Genomic DNA, 22,634 nt, shown 5'->3' with positions numbered 1-22,634 from the left:
ATTTGTCAGCAGGATTTGTTCCCAACTGTTCAGACAGGAGACTACCCAGCCCTCTCATCCTTACCCAGCATGGCAAACAGACTGGAGCTTGTGGCCATCTGAGCCTTCTCTGTCTGGGCTTCCTCACCTTCTCCCCTGGACAGGGACCTGGAGAGGCACCAGGCCACAAACAGTCCGAAATAGGCTCCAAACACATGCCCGTGCATCGCGATTATGTGGTCTTCCAACTGCAACAGAGCACAGCGGTCTGGTGAGTGTCCCAGGCCTGTGTAAAGAGGTCAGCCGTGCAGCCTCTCTGAGAAAGTCCTGTGCTTTCTGTAAGAGGTGTGACTTGAACTCTGACCTGGTATTCGAGCTTAAACAACCCACCCAGCTGGCCTTCCCATGGTGATGAGTGGTCTCAGAATACCACACTATAGCCAGGTAGACTCGTGGTTCATGCCAACCGTGCACAGCAAATTTAATAAGCCGTAGGCTTCATTCTTGGTGGGTTTAGGGTAAAGGCTGTCTTCAGGGTCTTCCAAAAACTCTCAGAATTGATCGGCTCTTTACCTACTCCCCACTGATGCTGCAGTGACCAAAGTCACCTTCACAGATAGCCCAGATTTCTTTTTCTTTTCTTTTGTTTTGTTTTTCTTTCTTTTTTTTAAAAAAATATTTATTTATTTATTATGTATACAATGTTCTATCTGTGCGTATGCCTGCAGGCCAGAAGAGGGCACCAGACCTCATTACAGATGGTTGTGAGCCACCATGTGGTTGCTGGGAATTGAACTCAGGACCTTTGGAAGAGCAGGCAATGCTCTTAACCACTGAGCCATCTCTCCAGCCCCTTTTGTTTTGTTTTTCAAGACAGGGTTTCTCTGTAGCTTTGGAGCCTGTCCTGGAACTAGCTCTTGTAGACCAGGCTGGCCTCGAACTCACCGAGATCCACCTGCCTCTGCCTCCGGGAGTGCTGGGATTAAAGTCGCGCCACCACTGGCCCGGCTGATACCCCAGATTTCTGCAATAACCTCCCAGCTGGATTTCCTGTTCCCACCGTTGTCCCTATTGAATATTCTCCTAACAGCTGCAGACCCTGCCACTTCCCGGATCTCCTGACTCAGAGTGACTGTCCTTTCCTTTCCATGACCTGCAGGAAGACCCTGTGTGGTCTGCTCTTTCTCCAGCCTAACCCCTCTTCCCGCCCCACCCTCTACTCTCACTCACTTCTGGCCATTCAACAGTCTACAATACTGTTTCCCTGGGCAGAGGGGCATGGGCCGGGAGGAGGAAGTGGTCAGCCCTGAGGGGGTAAGCAACAAGCTTTCTATTATCACCAAGGGGCAAGACGTGTAAGGAGTCTGGGCAAGAGACACAAGGGCCTTGGGACAGATGCAATCTACCAAACACCCGGCCAGGGCTGGCCACGGTTGCCAGACGCCCTCCAGGTCTGGCCTCAAAATTGCTTGGTGATGCTTTCCTACCGGTCTGTCTGGTATCTTACCCACCCCCTCACTCACATCTCAGCACCACCCTCCTTTGCTTTATTTTTCACTATAGAATTGGTCACGATCAAACAGGACACATCTCTTGTCCATTTCATTTTTTTTAATTGGTAATGGTGCCTTCCGCAGCAGAAATTTCCCTGCAGTTGTATTTTCCCAAGGTCATGAGAGTGCCTGGCACACGATGGGTGAGTACTTCTCAATGGGCGGATGCTGCTAAAGAGCCCTCGCCCACGCATGAAGACGCTCTCCCATGCATGAAGACGCGCGCCCACGCACGGAAGCCTACACAGCTTCCGCCTACGGACCGGGAAGAGGTCATGCCCGTACTTCCATCACATAGAAGGCTAAGGCAAGAGGATGCTGTGAGTGCAGGGCCATCCTGGGCTACAGAACGAAGATCCTGTCTCAGATAGACCTGAAACTGAAGATCATCTCTAGTTCATTCAGCTAAGAGCTTATGCGGCATGCACATAGCCCTGGGTGTGGGGACCTGTCTGTCATCCCAGCACTCAGGAGGCAGAAGCAAGCAGAGCTCTATGAGTTCTAGGACAGCCAGAGCTACCTAGTGAACCCTGCCTCAAAAATAAATGAATGAATGAATGAATGAATGAATGAATGAATGAAACCCATTAGAGCTGAGAGACAGTTAAGAACATTTGTTTTTTCAAAGTAAGACTCTTAGACCTGTAGACCTAGTCTTAGATAAGTTTAAGAAAAACAAAAGCAAAAAAATTAAAAAGTAAAAAGCAAAAAGAGAAGGTTACAGACATCACTCAAAAATAAATCGGGGGGGGGGGCGCTGGAGAGATGGCTCAGAGGTTAAGAGCATTGCCTGCTCTTCCAAGGGTCCTGAGTTCAATTCCCAGCAACCACATGGTGGCTCACAACCATCTGTATTGAGGTCTGGTGCCTTCTTCTGACCTGCAGGCATACACTCAGACAGACTATTGTATACATAATAAATAAATAAATATTTTAAAAAAATCGGGGGCTGGGTGGTGGTGGCGCACACCTTTAATCCCAGCACTTGAGAGGCAGAGGCAGGTGGATCTCGGTGAGTTCAAGGCCAGCCTGGTCTACAAGAGCTAGTTCCAGGACAGGCTCCAAAACCAGAGAAACCCTGTCTCAAAAAAAAAAAAAGAAAAAAAGAAAAGAATAAATCGGGTGGCCAGGCAATGTTGGCACATGACTTTGATCCCAGCAGTCAGGAAGCAGAGGCAGAGTTTGTGAGTCTGTGAGTTTGAGGCCAGCCTGATCTACAGAGACCCTATTTCCAAAAAAACAAAAACAAACAAAAAAAAGAAAGTGTATTCTTTTTCTTCATTTATGTATATGTGTGTTTATCTGTGTTTGTACATGAGCACCCTCAGAGGTCAGAAAAAGGAGTCAGATCCCCTGGAACTGGAGTTACAGGCAGTTGTGAGCTGCCATGTGGGTGCTGGGAATTGAACCTAGGTCCTGGAAGAGTGGTCAGGGTTCTCAAAGGATGAGCCTTCTCGCCAGTCCTCCCAGCATCTGACTTTTCATTTGGGTTTCAGGATTAAACTCAGGGCATCAGGCTTGTTGTTGTTGTTGTTGCTGCTGTTGCTGTTGTTTTTCACAAGCGTCTTTATTCACGGAGCTGTCTCCCTAGCCCTGTTCTCTGTTGTTGTTATTTGTTTGCTGTTTTTTGTCTTTGTAGCTGAGGTTAACCCCAAACTTAATATATAGTCACAAATGACCTTGAACTGCTGATCCTTTTGTCCTCACCTTCCTGCTGTGGAATATTCCTTTGCATTGTGTGAATATATGTCATGTGATTGATCCAATAAAGAAGCCAATTGGCCAATAGCTGGACAGGATAAAGTTAGGCTGAAAAACCAAACTAAGGACGGGGAGGAAGGGTGGATTTGGAGGACTTGCAAACCAGACCGGGGTGTGTGTGTGTGTGTGTGTGTGTGTGTGTGTGTGTGCTGTAGAATAGTATTTTAAGGTGTGTTACATTTGCTTATGCTCTGGAACATTTGTTTAACGATGTAAAGATGTGCTGCTTTTGTTTATGCTGCATTTGTTTAACTCTGTGAAGCTGTGTTACTTTGCCTAAAACACCTGATTGGGGGGCTGGAGAGATGGCTCAGCAGTTAAGAGCATTGCCTACTCTTCCAAAGGTCCTGAGTTCAATTCCCAGCAACCACATGGTGGCTCACAACCATCTGGAATGAGGTCTGGTGCCCTCTTCTGGCCTTCAGACATACACACAGAAAGAATATTGTATAATAAATAAATAAATATTTAAAACACCTGATTGGTCTAATAAAGAGCTGAACAGCCAATAGGAAGGCAAGAGAAGGATAGGCGGGGCTGGCAGACAGGATAAATAGGAGAACTCAGAGGAAGGAGCAAGAGAGAACGAGGAGAGGAGAGGAGGACGCTAAGGGCCAATCAGCCAGCCAGTCACAGAGTAAGTGTGAAAGTAAGACACACAGAAGAAAAGGAAGAAGCCCAGAGGCGAAAGGTAGCTGGCATAAGATAAGAAAAGCTGGCTTGAAACAAGTCAAACTAAGGTCAGGCATTCGTAAATAAGAATAAGCCTCTGTCTGTGTTTTAATTGGGAGATGGGTGGCAGGCTCCTCAAGAGCAAAGAGTTCAAAAAGCCAAAGAGAGAAAAAAAAATCATTTGAAGTAGGAAGACCTACTTTAGGTCCCAATCTTTTGAGGTGGGAAAATCCCTCTTAAATCCAGGCCACTCCTGATGGCAGCCTCTATGAAGGAGAAAGGAGAAGGAAGCCCTTGCTCTCAGTCTCCCTGGCAAGTCCATTCCGTCATCGTCATTAGAGCCTACCTCATTAGGATCCCAGAGCATACTGAAGGCCAGTGAAACATCAGCCTCATGGGCTGGAAAACTACTGGACCCGTGGGCTTTCTATCAGGAGACAGTCATTGCTGGAATAATTGAACTAGCCTGTAAGCCATATATTAAAAATACAACACACTCTGCGGCTAATACGCTCTGGGAATGCATCTTTTGTACGCATCCCATAGTAATCTCGCGCCGCTCAAGGCCTCCACGCGTGGTGTTTAACCTTCAGTGGCGTCTAAGCACTTTCAGCTCCACTCAGGGCCTAGCTTTATTTTCAAAACTCCAAAACTTATCAAGGTGGGGCAGCATCCTACCCCCCTACACTCCCCCAAGTCCCCTCACAGCCCTGGGACTCACGTGGAAGACCTTCTTGTCAACAAGCCAGACGGCTCTGAAGGCTGCACCTTCCATCAGCACCATCACAGCCAGCTGCACCAAGTTGGCCTTCCCAAGGACAGCGCCCGCTGAGATGAGCACAGGTATTGTGCTCATGGTAGCTGTCCGGATGCTGAGGGAGGAAAGAGACCGTGAGGAAGAGCACCTCTCATTCAGCAGATCACACAGGCGCATGCGCACGCGTGCATGAGGGTTTCCCAACAGCACAGGCTCTCCTGCCCTATCCCTCACCAGGATGGCACCTGAGGTCCTTGCACACTCCAGTGGTACAGGCAAGCTCAGAGGCGCCAAGCCTCTTCTACTAATGTCACTGTGATTTAAAGTGGCTGCCTCTTCTCCAGGGACACCGCAGCTGTGTGAGTTATACTCCCAACCCCACACTTCCTTTCTGCAGTCGCCGCTCTCAGATGTTCCATAGAGGGCGCTGTGCACCAGCTGGCCAGCCACGGTCCTCCTTTCTCTCCTCGATGTGCGGAGCCTGGGTTTGGCAGTTTGGAAGTAGAATAAATTTGGCTTCCCATCCCAGCTCTACCACCCAAGCAGCTACTTAATCCCGTAAAGCATCCACTTGGAAAATAAGAACGACGATGTTTGTTTGCCCGGGCTGGGGCAGGGGTTAGAAGGAAGTCTTTGTATACGTGTATCTATCTACCACAAAGACTGGTAGGCACGTGAAGAGGGAATTCATGAATAGAGGCAGGCATCATGAAGATCCAAATCCTTCCTCTCCTGGACAAATGTGCAGGCTCAATGTGAGGATTCGGGCAGAGAAATCCACTTTTTAATCTTCAAAGCGCTTCTGGTCTGGCTGGAGAGATATAGGGTTTCCTGAGTTAACTGTGCCAACTGGACTTATCATGGAGGGCTTCCTGGGGGAGGGGGAAGTGGCACTGAGCTGGTCCTCCCCTCTTCCTCTGAAACCTCTCCTCCCTAGGGATTATCCCAGCACAGCTGGGATAAGGCTGGTGAATTGCCAGAGGTTAAAGGTCAGTCCTCCATCAGGGTGGTACTAGGTTACTACAATGTCATGTGCCCCTGCCCCCATCGTGTACAAGAGGGCATGAAACCGGAAGGATGGCCACTGCTACCTCCTGCTAACAAAGATGAGGTTCAAGCCCAGATGGCCTAAATCTAAGGCCCTAAGGTCAAGTCCCTAGATATAAGGGATGCAGCCTCCCTGGTCTTCATTGCTGCTGTTCCTGAGGCTCAAGAATGTGAGGGGACTGCAAGAGCAGGACATGGGGACGTAGACCAGGAGGGACAGTATATTGGGGAACCTGGTGTGTCACTGTCTAGACAGGTCATGTTCGGCAGGTGAGTGCATTGACAAGCTCAATTCAAAAATTAGTGGGCCAGTCATGAGATCTCAGACCTGTGACAAGTGACAGCAAGACCCTGAACTAAGGTGGTTAAAAGGCTTGACGCAGCCATGTCCTGACAGTGAGACCTGGAATACACCCTGTGCCTCTGTGACTTCATGTAACAACACCTGGGGTCACAGTAAGAGCAGAATTCATGAACACATGGCAGATACAACAAGGAAGCTGGGCATTGCCAGGACCTTTTAGGGAGAATCTTCTAGAACCACTCAGGGTATACAATTAAAAGTACACCCCTTGGGGCTGGAGAGGTGGCTCAGTGGTTAAGAGCACTGACTGCTCTTCCAAAGAACCAGGGTTCAGTTCCCAACACCCACATGGCAACTCACAACTGCCCATAATGCCAATTCCAGGGGATCTGATACCCTCACACTGAGATACTTGCAGGCAAAATACCAAATGTACATAAAATACAAGTAAATAATACTTTTTTAAAAAGTACACCCATGGAACCTGGGGTTTTGCTCAGTTGGCACGAAGCCCTGAGTCCGATCCCAGCACCACGTGAACCAGGCATGCACACCTGTAATCTGGGCACTCGGACGGCTGAAGTAGGAGGTTCAGAAGTTCAAGGCCACCCTCAGATACCTAGTGAATTTGAGACCTGTCGGTGCTCCCTGAGCCTACGTCACAGAAAAACAACACCAATGGTTGGGGCTGGCGCTGAGCAGATATCTTGTCTAGCATTTGCAAGGCCCTGGTTTGATCCCCGACACCAGGCGTGCAGTGGGGGTGGAAATCAGTCACTGAAGGGCCTTTTGTTTTCATTTTTATCCTAATGAGCACTTACCAAGTCCTTACTGTGTGAGGGGAGAGCAGGGTCTCTGTCCCTAGTGCAGGGAACAGGTCAGGCAAAGCCCACTAGCCCAGCCTGGCCTGACAGGCAGGTGGGTGCCACTGATCAGTCTTGCAAAGCCAGTGCCAGCTGAGTCTCAGTCGGGAGCATCCAAATAGTTTTTGGTAGGATGGCGGCTGGGTGGCAGGGAGGGACAACAGGTCCCTGTTACAGGTTCCAGGACAGGTAAACATCCTGAAATGCCCCCAGTTCCAGTTTGTGTGCAAAAGGCTAATACCTGTGCAACTTTAAACAGAAGCCCCAGCCCAGGACTGCTGTGTGAGAACCTCAGGATGTCCTTTGACACAACCCAGGGGGTATGCAATACCCACAGGCAGGTAGCTTTATGCCTTGAAAAAGTTATTTAAAAGGTATTTTAAAGAAGGGCTGTCTGCTAGCCCAGGCTGGCCTTAGACTCACTAGTGTAGCTGAGGGTGACCTTGAACTCCTGACCTTCCTGCTTCCACCTCTTAAGCGCTGGGATTACTGAGCACGCCTCCACAACCAGTTCTTTGTCTTGTTTTGTTTTGCAGTGTTGGGAGTAGAACCCAGGGCTTTATGCGCCTTAAGCAAAAGCTCTGCCAACTCGGCGCAGTCCCTCAGCCCTCTACAGTATTTAAAAAGGAACGAACAATTTTACATGGTGACTGCTCTGAGTGCCTGGGAAGGCTGGAAGGAAGTTAGAATCCTGTGACCCCAGCCACATCATAGGATTACCCTCTCTGAACCTCCATTCCTTTACCTGTGGATGAGCTTGGACCTTGACCCTGGATGGGCTAAGGAGAATATTGGTGACACGTCTAACACAGTGGGCTCACAGAAAGCCGTGGACAAGTCCCAGAAGCCTTAGCAAGGGCGTGAGAGGGAAAGCTAGGATGTCCTTGACAGGGCCTGAGATGTTCCCAAGGTGTGACTCAGAATCTTAGCAATTCAAGGTTGAACAAAACAGAACTTACTTTTCTGGGGGGTGAGGTGGGGGAAGGGTGGGGCTTTCGTCAAGTAGCTTTGGGTGGCGTGGAACTCAGCCGCCTGCCTCTGCCTCCCTCGAGAGCTGGAATCAAAGTCGTGCACCACGGCATCCAGCCAAGAAAGCATTCTTAAGGAAAATGTCTCCTAGTTCTTTCAGCGTCTTTTTAAAGTAGTGTAGAGCCCCACAGGAACTGTCTACCGCCTATCTGTGTTTAGAATCATCTTGTAGAAGGGACCCTCAATTGAGGAACTGTCTCCATCAGATTGGCCTGAGGGGCGTTTTCTTAATTGCTAGTTGCTGTGGGAAGAGTGTGGGAGGTGCCTGCCGGGTATTAACCCAGACAGAAAGGGACTGTCAGGAGGAAGTTTGTTTGCCTCCCGGTCTGCCCAGCCTTCCCTCCTGCTGCAGAATGAGGCACCCTGCTGCTGCTGATTCCTTTGCAGATGAAAGAACCTGCATTTCCAGACTTCCACCGTGGACTAAGGACCAGCGTTCTCTAGGACTGAGCAAGTACGAGGCTGTCCGCCGCTGGAGTGTGACAGCCACTAACTTGTTGGTGGCACCAACAAGTGTTCTCTGCCTCTCAGGTGTGAGATACCTGTTATTTCTAGTATTATTATTGTTGTTGTTGTTTTCAAGACAGGGTTTCTCTGTGTAGCCCTGGCTGTCCTGGAACTCACTCTGTAGACCAGGCTGACATCAAACCCAGAGATCTACCTACCTGCCTCTGCCTCCCGAGTGCTGGGATTAAAGGTGTGCGATACCACCTCCCAGCTCTGTTAATATTATTTTAATGTAACCTAAATCAATAAATTCTTATTTCTAAATATATGTGTGTAAATATATACATGTATATGTACATGTATTCATCCTATTGGTTCTGTTCCTCTAGAGAACCCTGACTAATCTGTATCTATTAATCACCTGTTAATCATCTCTATTAACACCTGTCGTTTATCAATCTGATTTTCCCCTATAGAAACATCATCCAGGTTAACACAGAGAATGGTCACTGAGCCCACAGGTTCTGTGGCGCTCCTTCCTATCAATACGCACCTGTTGCCTGGGTAACCACTACTGTGACGTCTAGCATCACAGGTTAGGTTTGCCAGTTTGTACCATCTCATTTAGCTACGTCTACATGGATCGATGCTAGTTTACAGAAAATAAAAGTGTGATTAGTTCCTGTCTACCGGCATCTCAGAACTGAGCCTTCCTTTTTGCAACCCTTTCTCCCTCCTCTCTCTTCTCTTCTTCATCTCCCCCTCCTCTCTCTCTCTCTCCCCCTCTGCCTCTTCCTCCTCCTCTTTGTTTTCTCCTTGCAGGATGGCATGGAACCCAGGACTGATGTACATGCTAGGCAACTGTTTCACCATGGAGCCGCACCTCCTGCCCACCCTTCCTTTTCTTTCTTTTTCTTTTTTTTTGTTTTTCAAGACAGGGTTTCTCTGTGGCTTTGGAGCCTGTCCTGGAACTAGCTCTGTAGACCAGGCTGGTCTCGAACTCACAGAGATCCGCCTACCTCTGCCTCCCGAGTGCTGGGATTAAAGCCGTGCGCCACCACCGCCCGGCCCTACCTTTTCTTTAAGATGTCTCTCTGGGCAACAGTTCTATTTTCTGCTTTGTTTTGTGTCTACTCCTTTTCTTACTTTTTCTACAAACTTGTATGACTTTTATACAATCAGAATCATTAAGAACAAAATAGGGAGAATTCGGGGAGGCCTGGGGTACCACAGAGTTGGAAATGCCCAATAGGGCCCGGTTAAATTGGATTTTTGTATAAATAATAAAAATCTTCTAGAAAGTTTGCCCTAAGTATTTTGTGATGTCAGAGCTAGAGAGATGCCCTGGTCGTCTAGAACTTTCCCTCGCTGCATTCTAAGCACCCAAAACAACCCAGCTGCTTTCAGTTACCTGAACAGATTGATGGCCACATCCTGTAGGAAAGGTAGGAAAGGCCAGCTCAGGAAGCGTTCCAGCAAGATCGACCCCTGCACCCCAAGGGCCAAGATGAAGAGGTTAAAGGCCACACTGCTCCAGCTGTGTCTCCGGAAAGATGAGGAAAGGAAACCGAAGCCCAAGGCTGCCATAAGGGTCAAATCCTGGAAGACTGAAAAGAAAGATTAGGTGAGAATTGGACAGAACGGCCGCTGGAAGGGACGTCTGAGAGCGTTTACAGGAACTTGGTCAAACTGCTTCGCTTCTTTGGGCCTCAGCTTTTTCATCTGAGTAACGGGGCCATGACTACTGAGCACACAGGGCTGAGGTGGGGTAGAGGAGAGAAAGTTGGTAAAGTGCTTCAGGCAGATGGGAGAGCACAGGAAATGAGCCTCGGTTGTGAGGAATAAACACTCGGATGCAGACAGTGCGGCGTGAGGGTCCCCGCTTGGCCCATCACTGGCATTCAGTGAAGGTAATTAATTGCTCTGGGATTGTGGGCGGGCTGCCACTCTGTGCCACTGTGGTACACGCAGCCTCAACAGCTGAGCCATCCTGGTGAGACAAAAAAAGAAACGACGGGGTGGCCTCGGAGGTCCTGTGGCACACGCCAAGTCATCTTCTTCAGGAGCAGGTAGTGTGGGTGAGACAGATCAGTGGAAAAGGGACCCGACTCTGGTCTCCTGAATCCACGGTGGAGTCCATGAACTCCTGAAGGTTGTCCTCTGACCTCCACAGGGCCCGTGTACAAAAGCATTCACACAGGTGTGTGCACACACGTGCAAATGATGGAAATTTGTTTTTTGTTTTTGTTTTCTCAAGACAGGGTTTCTCTGTGTAGCTTTGGCTGTCCTGGAACCTGTTCTGTAGACCAGGCTGGTCTTGAACTCACAGAGATCGGCCGGCCTCTGCCTCCCAATTGCTGGGATTAAAGGTGTGCACCACCACTGCCCATGATGAAAGTTTAAAAAAAAAATAGGAAAAGAAGTAAGAGAGAGAGAGAGAGAGAGAGAGAGAGAGAGAGAGAGAGAGAGAGAGAAAGTTGATTCTTGATTCTTTCCCAGTTCTTTTCTTTTTTTTTTTTTTTGAGACAGGGTTTCTCTGGTTTTGGAGCCTGTCCTGGAACTAGCTCTTGTAGACCAAGCTGGTCTTGAACTCACAGAGATCCGCCTGCCTCTGCCTCCCAAGTGCTGGGATTAAAGGCGTGCGCCGCCACCACCACCAGGCCTCTTTCCCAGTTCTTGTGAGGGACCTGGCAGGCCAGTAGGAAATTTCTTCCCTGCCTCAGGGCCCCAACAGGAGCAGCTGAGACAGAAGAATGCAAAAGTCCTCCCTCCACATCTCCCCCAGGCCCCAGTAGAACAATGGGGTGGGGGGGCTTTAATGTGATTCTGGTTACAAAAAATAATTAGCAGGTATACTACAGAGGGTTTGGTGAGACTGGGCCCACTCTAGCTGTGCGGTCGAATCTAGAACTCAGCCTCTCTGAGCTTTAGAGGAACCCATGCTAAATGCACGCGAACAGCCAGTGACGCATCTTGACCAGCAGCTTGACTGCACTGAGAGATGCCCAGGAGATCAGCAAAATGTCTTTGCACAGGTAGCAATGCCTTGGCTCCAGGCCCCTCCATGCTGCTCCTCTCAGTGTCCTGGCTGCTATGAGCTGAGCATCCCTGCTCTAGTGTGCCTTCCCCCATGGTGTTCTGTCTCACCGCGGCCTGCAAACAACGGAAGCCAGCTGCCCACAAACTCAAGTGATCTCTCCCCCTTTAAACGGTTCCTTTCAGTATTAGCCCCAGTGTTGAGAAAGTCCAGCCCAAGTGGATTGCTTCCCCTAAGCTGTCTCCTGTCTTCTTGCACCTGCCCTTTCAGTGGCTGTTTATGAACGTGGAAGCCTCCACGAGGAGGAGCTAAGCAACCTGCCTACCGTAGAGCAGAGGGTAGGGTCTTTCCCCAGACCATTGGTGGAGCCATTCCGCAGCTTCCACACCTCTTCTTCCCTTCTGCTTCTCACCGGTGTAACGGGAACAATTCCACCCCCTCATCAGACTCCTATGATGAAAATGGGAGGTGCCTGGAGAGGCTGTTTTCCCAGAAGACATGGACCATTTTCCACAGGGATGATGCCTGCACAGGTTTCCCCTCCCTTGACAGCTGTGTGAGATTTATTAGCAGATACGCATAACTCATTGCCTTGCTATCTTCCTTCCATCTGTGTGAGTTCACGTGGACAGTTGAGAATCGCCTCTACTTGTACACTCCTTTCCCTACCATAAAACAGTGCACGCCCTTTTATTACTTAAGATATTTTGCCTGCCGTGGTGGTGCAGACTGGTGGCTGAGGAGCCAGAGGCAGGAGGATCAGAAGTTTAAAGCCAGCCTGGGACACACCTGGAGGACTGGAAAGATGGCTTAGCGGTTAAGAGCGTCTTCTGCTCTTGCAGAGAACCCAGATCTAGTTCCCGGCATCCACATGGTGGCTCACAACCACCTGTGACAGCTTCAGCAGATCTGATGTCCTCATTTGGTCTCTGCAGGCACTAAGCATGCATGTGGTACCCAGACATATATGTAGGCAAACACATATATAAAATTTCAAAAAAAAATAAAATAAAACAACATAGTTATCACTAAAACCAACTCCAAATCACTCTGAGGCCTTAGCATACTAGGAAGGAGGGAGACAGCTTGAAGACAAAAAGCCATCAGATGCTGCTCACTTGTCCCTCCGCTTGTAATGATGTGGCTATCACATACACGTCTACGGGGACTACCGGAGTGAGATTTCTCAGGACCAAACAGCACACCCGTAGTGAACTCAGCTCTGACAGGTACGGGTGCCTTTCTTCCAGGGAGGCTGCCTCTAGCTCTGGTTTTCACCTCACCATGCTAAAGGATCTCAGGCAAACCTTTTGCTCTTTCTGAGCCTCAGTTTCCCTCTCTGGAAACGGTAAGATTGGGTTTGATAGGTGCTCTTAGAGCCTTGGGGCATTCTAAAGAAGAAGGCCTTAGGGGAGGGTAAGAGAGGAAGAGGGTAGAGTCCAGCGTGAAGGTTAGAAAATGAGAGGATGGGGGCTGGAGAGATGGCTCAGCGGTTAAGAGCATTGCCTGCTCTTCCGGAGGTCCTGAGTTCAATTCCCAGCAACCACATGGTGGCTCACAACCATCTGTAATGAGGTCTGGTGTCCTCTTCTGGCCTTCAGGCATACACACATTGTATACATAATAAATAAATATTAAAAAAAATACTATATTAAAAAAAAAAGAAAATGAGAGGATGGGGTGGGGCGAGGCATTTCCTGACCTAGCTGCCACCAATTCCAGGTATAGCGGCCCTGACCTTCCTCCCTGAGGCCTCACGGGGTCCCTGAGGAAGGAACTGGTGCCTTACGCTGGAGGAAATGTAGCGTGGCCATTTCCAGTTACACTGTTCCGGGAACCTGTGCAGTCCAGCTGTTAGCTACAGCATCTGGCTTCCCACCCTCCACCCCAGCCTGCCCTGCTTCCCATTTCCTCTCCAGCATCCTGAGGATCCAGGCTCAGACTTACTCTTCCCCAGGGCTCACTCCTGCCCCTTCCCACCCCCACCCCAGGTCTGAGTTCCACTCAGGGGGCTCCCCCATGGGCGGCAGCTCTCAGAGCAGCTCTGCCCCAGGGCTGATAAACTAGTGGTTGGCAAGGTGTTTGGTGTGATAAGGAGTTGAGAGGACTGGGCGGCAAGAGGAATTTCACTGCTGGAGTCTGGCCTTCTGGGACCTGGGAGGCCAGCAGCGAGGCAAGGGAGGCAGTCCCCAGCATCCTCTTGACCAGACCCGTTCTCCTCCTCGGTCTGTCATCACCACTTATCTTTCCTATTTTACAGATGGAAGAAGAGAGGCCCAGAAGGCTGTTGTGCCTGGCTCAGGTCACACAGCTGGTAAATGGAGACAGAGAGATTTGAACTCCACACCCTCTTGCTTCATCCTACACGTGTGGTGTGACCTCTGAGTTTGCATGTCATGGCTAAGGCCTGGTTCTGTGTGTCTCCGTTTCCTAATCTGTAAAATGAGTAGGGGCACCTACTGGCTCCTAATTGGTTTGGTGATGTGACCGGAGTACCCATGCTTGTCGTACCTGATATGTATTATTAGTCTTTGTGCCTATGTATTTGGATAACTGCAGGTCAGCCCTTGAATCTGTCCACCCGGACTTCTTCTTTCCCCTTCCGGTCCTGCCCATGCACTCACTCTTGTCCCTCCTGGTAGGGAACAAGACTCAGGGGAGGACCTCCACAGCCTTGGGGACCTTAGTGCTCTGTGCCTTCTCCTTCCCCAGTCTCTGCTCCCTCCCATCCCACCATTGCCCCAGCAGGCTCAGAAGGGAAATGGAGCTTCCCTGAGAAGCTGTGGTGCACTTGGCCCTGGGAAAGCCCTGTTATTTTCCCATAAGCCCCTTTCCCTGCCCCCGAGGAAAGCAGGGGGGTAGTGATCATTCATTTGTATTTTAATAAAAGCTTGTCTGAAGTTCAGAGAGTAAAACAGCCCCACTGGTCAGCCTTACAGACCAGGCAGTGGCAACAACACCTTTAATCCCCGTAGCCACACTAATTTGCCACAGAAACCAGGCAGTAGCGGTGCATACTTTTAATCCCAGCACTAGAGAGGAATATAAAACAGGAGGAGACAGCTCTCACACACAGTCTCATTCTGAGGATTACTGGTGTGGTGGAGGTAAGAGCCAAGGGCTGGCTGTTTTGCTTTTCTCACCTTCAGGCTGAACCCCAATTTCTGTCCCTGGGTTCTTATTAATTGTGCTACACAAGGGACCGATGAGTGGCTTGTAAAGCAAAAGGCCCAAGAGATAGTTCTCCAGTTTGGCAGCCCTAGGAAGGGCTGTCTGTGGCAATGGCCCCCAGTGGAGCCTCTGGACGAAGGCTGCTCCCACATGAGTTGACCTTGTAATTCACTCTGACAATGGGGGATCAGTAGACATTTTACAGACACCTCCGCTCTGTTCTCCCTTGCTGCTGGAACTCCTCTATAGGCATGTGAAGTCTGGGTTGGCTTGCTGCTTCCAACTGACACTAATTGCCTCCGTGGGGAAATGGGGGCAGGTGGAGCCATCTTTTTTTTTTTTTTTTTAATTTTCGAGACAGGGTTTCTCTGTAGCTTTTTGGTTCCTGTCCTGGTACTAGCTCTTGTAGACCAGGCTGGTCTCGAACTCACAAAGATCCGCCTGCCTCTGCCTCCCGAGTGCTGGGATTAAAGGCGTGCGCCACCACCGCCCAGCCAGGTGGAGCCATGTTGCCCCAGTAAAATTTCTAGGTTTTGAATAAATGAGTGACCCTAAGTGAAACTGCTAGCTGAAGCACACCCATGGCAAAGCCACAGAATCACGGAGGTGGGTAAGTGACGTGGTTGCTATCTTAAGGCACTGAAGTTAGGGATGGTTGTTACACAGCTATGGATGACTGACAGATTCTGCTTCCCTTAAGCATTTCACAGACATCTCAACCTCTTGCCCAGAATGAATGTATCATCGTGCATTTACACATCTGGCCTCTGTATTTGTGTTTGTCTTTGTTTTTGTTTTTTTTTTTTTTTTCAGACAGGGTTTCTCTGTAGCTTTGGAGCCTGAACTGAAACTTGCTCTGTAGAACAGGCTGGCCATGAACTCACCTAGATCTGCCTGCCTCTGCATCTGCCTCCCCAGTGCTGGGATTAAAGGTGTGCGCCATCACCTGATTGTATGTGTTTCCTTTCCCTTTCTCTCTCTCTCTCTCTCTCTCTCTCTCTCTCTCTCTCTCTCTCTCTCTCTCTTTTCTTTTTGTTTTTGCTTTTTATTTTTTGGTTTTTCAAGACAGGGTTTCTCTGTAGCTTTGGAGCCTGTCCTGAAACTAGTTCTTGTAGATCAGGCTGGCCTCAAATTTACAGAGATCCACCTGCCTCTGCCTGGCTTGGCGTCTGTGTTTCTTAAGAACTGGCACAGTGTGGCGTTTTGAATGAGAATAGCCTCCACATGCTTGTGTTTTTGAATAATCATTCCTTCCTTGGTGACTCTGTTGTTTGAGAATAAGTAAGAGCTGTGGCCTTGTTGGAGAAGGGTCAGGTTGAAGCTTCAAATACCTCCTGCCCTCCCGACGACACTCTCAGACTCCCGCTTTGAGAGGTGAGCTCTCAGCTGTTCCTCCCGCCATACCTTCATTCCACCAATACAGACTCCAACCCTCTGGAACGGAACCATAAGCCCAATGAAAGGCTCGCTTTTAGAAGCTGCCTTCATCGTGGTGTTTCCTCAGAATAACAGAAAAGCAGTAGAAACAGACACAGCTATTGTCCAATTTCACGTCTGTAGTATTCCTGCCCCGCCCCCCCACAAGTGAAGGTGATTTTCATCTAAATGTGTCTTCAATTGAACTTCTTGCTTCTACCGTCTCATCTCTTGCCTATTTGGCTCCATTACCGGTCATCCAGACATGGCCATCAGAGCACGGAGCCTTGGAAGGTACCCAAGACAGTCCCTAGAGCTTCATAGAAGAAAACATTAGCACTTCCAAGTTTAGTTTTTTCTTATCTAAAACATAAGAAATTGAAGTTGGTTAGTAATAAAAGCTGATAGTATTTATCTATCTATAGGTGTTATTTTTTCTTTGTGTTTCAAGACAGGGTATCTGTATCTATAGATGTTATTTTTTCTTTGTGTTTCAAGACAGGGTATCTCTGGGTAGCCCTGGCTGTCCTGGAACTCACTCTATAGACCAGGCTGGCCTCAAACTCACAGAGGCTGCCTGCCTCTGCCTCCCAAGTGCTACTTTCAATCCTTTTTATTTACTCATTTGAAGATTTAGTGTGTGTGTGTGTGTGTGTGCGTGTGCTGTGTGTGTGTGCGCATATGTTGTGTGTGCTGTGTGTGGGTTAAGGAGGAAGCCGAAAGAGAGCACTGGACGCCCTAGAACTGGAGTTACAAATGTGTACGGCAGGAATTGAACTTGGGGCCTCTGGCTTTTAACCACTTTGTCATCTTCCCCAGTCCTATTTATTTATTTATTTTTAATTTCTTTCTTTTTTTTTTTTTTTTTTTTTTTTGTTTTTCGAGACAGGGTTTCTCTGTGGTTTTGGAGCCTGTCCTGGAACTAGCTCTTGTAGACCAGGCTGGTCTCGAACTCACAGAGATCCGCCTGCCTCTGCCTCCCGAGTGCTGGGATTAAAGGCGTGCGCCACCACTGCCCGGCTTTATTTTTAATTTCTGTTTCATTATGGAACTTTTAAGAATTACATTTGTTCATTCCTTTATTTTTTAATCTGGGACATATAGAAGTCAGAGGTCAGCTTGCAGGCAGGCATCAGTCTGCCTTTGTGGCTCCCATGCCTACTGATTAGGGGACAAGTGGCTCAGTCCTACCGTGACAGGGGCCATGAGACACAATGGTCAAGCACACGCAACTAAAGCCAGCATGCCTGACTGTCAACTTGCTGTGCCAATGCCTGCTAGGTGACCCTGGGCCAATGACTTAGCATCCAAGTACCTATTTCCTCAGTGAGAAATGGAGGACATAGCAGCCTGCCTCCCTGGGTTGTTGTGAGGGCCAATGGGAAGCTGTTTGCCTGGTAGACAGTAAGTGCTCAATGAAAACCAGCTGCGTGCTCCATGTGTCCAGACCCTACGATTCTGTGACACACGACTTAGTGTCGAAACAGGAATGAACAGAGTTAAAACAAACATTGGGTTAGATTTTTTTGTTTTTGTTTGAGACAGGGTTTCTCTGTGTAACAGAGCCCTGACTATCCTGAACTCACTCTGTAGACAAGGCTGGCCTTGAACTCACAGAGATCCACCTGCCTCTGCCTCCCTAGTGCTGAGATTAAAAGCGTGAGCCTGCATTGCCTGGCTAACATTGGATTGGATTTAAAAGAAATGAATGAGAAGGAATTAGACCTGTACCAGGAGCCTTTGGAAGCACTCCTTTACTTCAGCTAGTGGGTCAGTTTCACATCACGGAGCTCCAAGCCAAGTCCTCCTCCCTCTGCCAGAATTGGGCTGCAGCTCTGTGTCTGAGACACCCTTCATGAGGTCCATCTGTTTACCATGAGCAGCCCGGGAGAGGTTTCAGACATGTCAGGATGTTTCGTACAGAGGCAAAGCACACACCTCTGTGGAATGTGCCTTGTTCCTGTGTAGCGAGCTGTGTGGAGTCACACCTGATGGAGATGTATAATCAACTCCTGAGATGGCTAAGTCCTGACTTATGCTATTATCAAGCAATGATCATCAGCTGCTTGCATATGTGTGGGCCTATGGGCAGTGCCCACCTGGCAATCCGGGGTTGGTAGCCCATGCCTTTTTAAGGGCTAGGAGAGGTTTGCCCGGGGAGAGAGGAAGGAAAGAAAGGAGAGAGAGAAAGTGAATAAAGTCCTGGAATAAACTGCAGTGAGAAGAGCTCCGGTGTGTCGCGCGTCATCCTTGCTGGACAAGGTGGGGCATGACATTCCTGGTTGCTCTCTTCACAGCAACACATAAAGTAACCATCCTCCTCCTCCAGCCATTCTTCCTGGCTCAGGATTCCCACCCAAAGCAGGCTTTCCAGCCCTGGAGAGGAGGCCGGGAAAGGGGAAATGGAGACAAGAAAAGAGCCAGCAAGGGGGGCGCTGGACGAGCAATGCCGGGGCTGTTTCTTGTAGAGGATCAGTGTTTAGTTCCCAGCACCCCACATTGGCTGGCTCACAACTACTGTAACTCCAGTTCCCAAGGCATTCAGTGTCTCTGGCTCCCATGAGCATCTGTATTCATCTACACATTCCCCCACACAGACACATCATATACCTAATTAAAAATAATACAAATACACTTTTTAAAGAAATGAGTAAGGGAGACACGCTACAATACAACACAATACAATATGATAGTCATTGCCACAAAAGAGACAGAAGTGCCCTTACCCACAGAGCCATCTCCCCAGAAAAGTAGAACATTATAAAGACCATCTGCATAGAGAATTCAGGACAACGGACAAAGAGCTCCCCTGCTCTGTGCTCATAAATCCAGTTGGGGCTCATGAAAGAGACAAAGCCCAGCCCATACTGGCTGACCTCTGTGCAGCTGGAGCCCCCTTTGGGAGAGGTGTGAAAAGGAGTACCTGTGCCGTGGGAGAGCACAGACCTGCCCTACCCCTGGCCCATTTGGCCACTTCCCCAGGCCCCTCACCTTGATAGGTCTCCATTAACTTCTGATCCACTTGGGGGGTGTCATAGGAGATGAAAAAGAAGAGAATAATAAAAGCCACCTGCAGTACGAAGGCCCACAGGGGCAGGCAGCATCGGAGGGATCTTGGGTACTTAGAACCCATCTTGTGCCTGTTGCTATGCCTAGGTTCTGACAGCACTAGGTCCCCACACCCACTTGAAGGAGTGATAGGGGAAACACCCGCCAAAGGTCTTATCTCAGGATGCAAAAAGTGGCTGGGCTAGCCTAAGGAGAGCAGAGGAACTTCAAAATCGGTCGTGCAGACTGTCCTGGCTGGATTCCTGCTGGGACCTCCTACTGTGCTCAGCTTTATTTATTTGCTTGTTTATCTTGTTTTAATTACCTCTTTATTTTCATTTTGTGTGCATTGATGTTTTGCTGTATGTAGGTCTGTGATGGTGTTGGATCACCTGCAACTGGAGTTACAGACAGTTGTGAGCTGAGAACTGAACCCAGGTTCATTGAAGCTCTCGAAGAGGTTGAACTCTAAGAGCTCTGAGAAGAAAACCTCTGGAAGAGAAGTCAGTGCTCGTAACCACGGAGCCATCTCTCCAGCCTCTTATTTATCTTACGTTATCGATCTTTCCTGAGACAGAATATCACTCTAGATATATTCTAGCCCTGGCTAGGAACGCACTATTGTAGATTAGACTGACCTCAGACTTGCAGCAATCCTCCTGCTTATGCCTCCTGAGTGCTAGGATTACAGGCAAGCTCCACTATGCCTGGTAATTTGAAGGAGAGCATCCTTTTTTTTTTGTTTTGTTTTGAGACAAGGTGTATTTGTGTACATAGCCTTGGCTGTCCTAGAACTAACTCTGTAGACCACGCTGGGCTTGAACTCACAGAGATTCGCCTGCCTGTCTCTGCCTCCAAGTGCTGGGATTAAAGGCATGAGCCACCAATTTGCTTGACATTCACCCGCTCTTTGTGTTTGTTCCTTTGGTCTACCCTGTAAGAAAGGCAGGGCCTGCCTGGAGCTGATGCCAGTGTTCTGTGGTGGAGCAAGAAGCAGGCCCAGGGTTTGGGTCCCGGCATCTGTTTTGACAAAAGAGAAGACGTCTTGGCTTACTATTGCTATGGTAAAGTCCTCTGCCAAAAGCACCTTAGAGGACAGAGGGAACACCTTTGGCTTTAAGTTCAAGGTGCGGTCCATGATGAGGAAGCCAAGGCAATGGGAGCTTGAAGCAGCTGGTCACATCATGTCTGCAGTTAAGAGAGAACAATGAATGCTGGCTAGTGTTCAGCTCATCTTCTTCCCTTCATGGCCCAGCCCACCCACAGTTAAGATGTGTCTTCTTGAGTCAGGTTACAGAATCAAGACAATCCCCCCCAAGGCAGGATTCGAGCTCAAACAATTCTAGGTTTTGTCAAGTTGACAATGCTATCACAGAAGGGAATGGATCAATGCTCTGACTTTTCAAAAATGGGAAACTGAGGTTCAGAAGTGACTTTAGATTTGAAAAACTTATCTTTAAAATTTATTCCTTTGTGGGTTGGGGAGATGGCTCTGTGGGTAAGGGCACTTGCTCTGCAGACATGGAAACCAGCGTTCAAATCCTCCCCATCCACACAGAAAGCCAGGCATGGTGTTAGCAGTGTGAAAGGGAATGGAGCCAGGAGAATCCCCAGGGTTTGCTGGCTGTGAGCTTAGTCAGCCCCAGGTTCATTGAGTGACCCTGTCTCCAGGGAACAATGCAAAGAGTGACAGAGCTGGAGACAGAGCCAGACAGTCGACATCCTCCTCTGACCTGCACACACGTGTGCACGGGTATGTGTACCTGCACATACTTTATACATATACCACACACAAATGAACAGATGAATAAACCTTACCTGTAAGTCAGAGTGGGCAGCTAGGAGCTTCTTATGAGGCACACACTAAATGAGCAGGAGAGCAAAGCAGGATGCTTAGGCATGCTGGGGGAAGCAGATGGGAGCCACGAAGCTCCAACTGCTAAATCACAGTTAACCTGCCTGCGTTGCAATGCTTGCTTTCCTAAGCATTTTTTGTTTTGTTTTTTTCAAAACAGTGTTTCTCTGTGTAGCCCTGGTTATCCTGGAACTTGCTCTGTAGACCACGCTGCCCTGTCTGTGCCTCCCACATGCTGGGATTAAAGGTGTATGCCACCAGGGCCCAGCAGTTTTTCTAAGCATTCTAATGCTAGGTGGAGAAAGAGAAAGGAGGCTTGAAGTTGGCTCTACGGAAAATCCGGAAGGATCTTCTTCTAGCCTGTCCTAGTCCAGAGCTGTCCCTACCCCTGGTCACCTCCTTGCAGAGTAGCACAGGACTCTGGCTACACTTGAGTACCAGTGCCTCTAAGGAAGTCCACCTGCCTCAGCACCCCTAATTCACAGTGGAACCCCACAGGACTTGTGAGGCTTTTTATCTTGGCTACTTGTCTTTCGTGGTTGTGACTAAGTACCTAATCCCCCCCGCCCCCCTGCCCCTAAAAGCAACCTAATGAAGGAAGGGTTTATTTCGGTTCACATATAGCCAAGGCTGTCCTGGAACTGGCTATGTAAACAAGGCTAGTCTTGAATCCACAGATATCCTCCTGCCTCTGCTTCTGGGATTAAAGCATGTGCCACCATGCCCAGCAAGAGCAGGGACTTGGACAGTCATGCTGTGTCTTTAGTCCCCAGTAGAGGCTCTACAAAACGTGTGTTGGATGACTAAAGCTGCCGCTTCTGCAGAGCTGCTGCGGATGGAGCATTTTACACATTTGCACTGAGTCTTTCTGTGAGCGCCTGAGTACAAACGTCATCTCCTCTGCTTTACTGATGAGGAACTGCTTGCTGCTCAGAGAGGCAACGTCACTGCCAAAGTCGCACAGCTAATAAATAGCAGGGCTGGGCAATTCCAGGCACCTGACAGCAGACATGTGCCCTGAACTTTGCATTTCTGCCTCTCAAGTTACCAAGCTACTGTCTCCATTTCTTTAGGAGCCAAATAAGGAGGCCCGCTCTGCCCGCTGCCAGGATTCTTAGGAATCTGAATGCACTCAAGCCTGCCCCGTGTCGCTTATAGAAGGAGGGTGTGTAGTTCACACATACCCAATTTTAAATAAATATGTGTGATTTTAAAAATTGAAAAAGAACGAACAAGCCTAAGCGCTGTGTATAAACACACTCCATGTTGCACAGACTTCCCGGTTGGATGTCCATTCAGGCACCATGCCCTGTGGGACATCTGGGCTGTTGCCAGTCTCAGTTCCTTTCCCAGTCGCACAGATAGGATCTCATCCTAACCCTGACTGATCTCAAATTCTCTGTCATCAAGGATGATCTTGGACTGTTCTTCCTGCCTCCACCTCCCAAGTGCTGGGATTCCAGGCCTGAGCCACCATCCTTGCCACACTATCTGGTTTTGAACACCTCGAAGAGCTGACTTCCTTCATAGGCTCTCTGGGGATACAAGTAGGCATTTAACTCAGCCATCCCAGCATCTGGGCTTCTGGGACTCTGGGCACAAGGCTCAAGGCAGCTGGGCCAGTGCTACCAGTGAGGCTGACAGAATGGAAGCTGCAGGAGGAGATGTGCTGGAGGTGGGGAGGCCTCTTCCTAT

The 22,634-nt window shown here is 49.0% G+C and overlaps 1 protein-coding gene across 1 annotated transcript in view; it reads right to left on the bottom strand.

Annotated features, from left to right (window-relative positions):
- The window catches only part of Rhce (Rh blood group CcEe antigens), a 29,646-nt gene extending 10,462 nt beyond the window's left edge, over window positions 1-19,184 (bottom strand). The window contains exons 1-4 of the mRNA XM_075945083.1: window positions 19,028-19,184; window positions 9,824-10,019; window positions 4,687-4,837; window positions 65-227 (exon numbers count right to left, since the gene is read on the bottom strand). Of these exons, the coding sequence (XP_075801198.1) occupies window positions 65-227; window positions 4,687-4,837; window positions 9,824-10,019; window positions 19,028-19,169 (652 nt within the window). The 5' untranslated portion in view covers window positions 19,170-19,184. The remainder of the gene's footprint in view (window positions 1-64; window positions 228-4,686; window positions 4,838-9,823; window positions 10,020-19,027) is intronic.
- Window positions 19,185-22,634: the final 3,450 nt, after the last annotated feature.

Source organism: Microtus pennsylvanicus, chromosome 13, assembly GCF_037038515.1.
Source record: "Microtus pennsylvanicus isolate mMicPen1 chromosome 13, mMicPen1.hap1, whole genome shotgun sequence".
NCBI lineage: Eukaryota > Metazoa > Chordata > Mammalia > Rodentia > Cricetidae > Microtus > Microtus pennsylvanicus.
The sequence above is the reverse complement of the archived record's forward strand: the minus strand, read 5'-3'. Positions and strand labels throughout refer to the sequence as shown.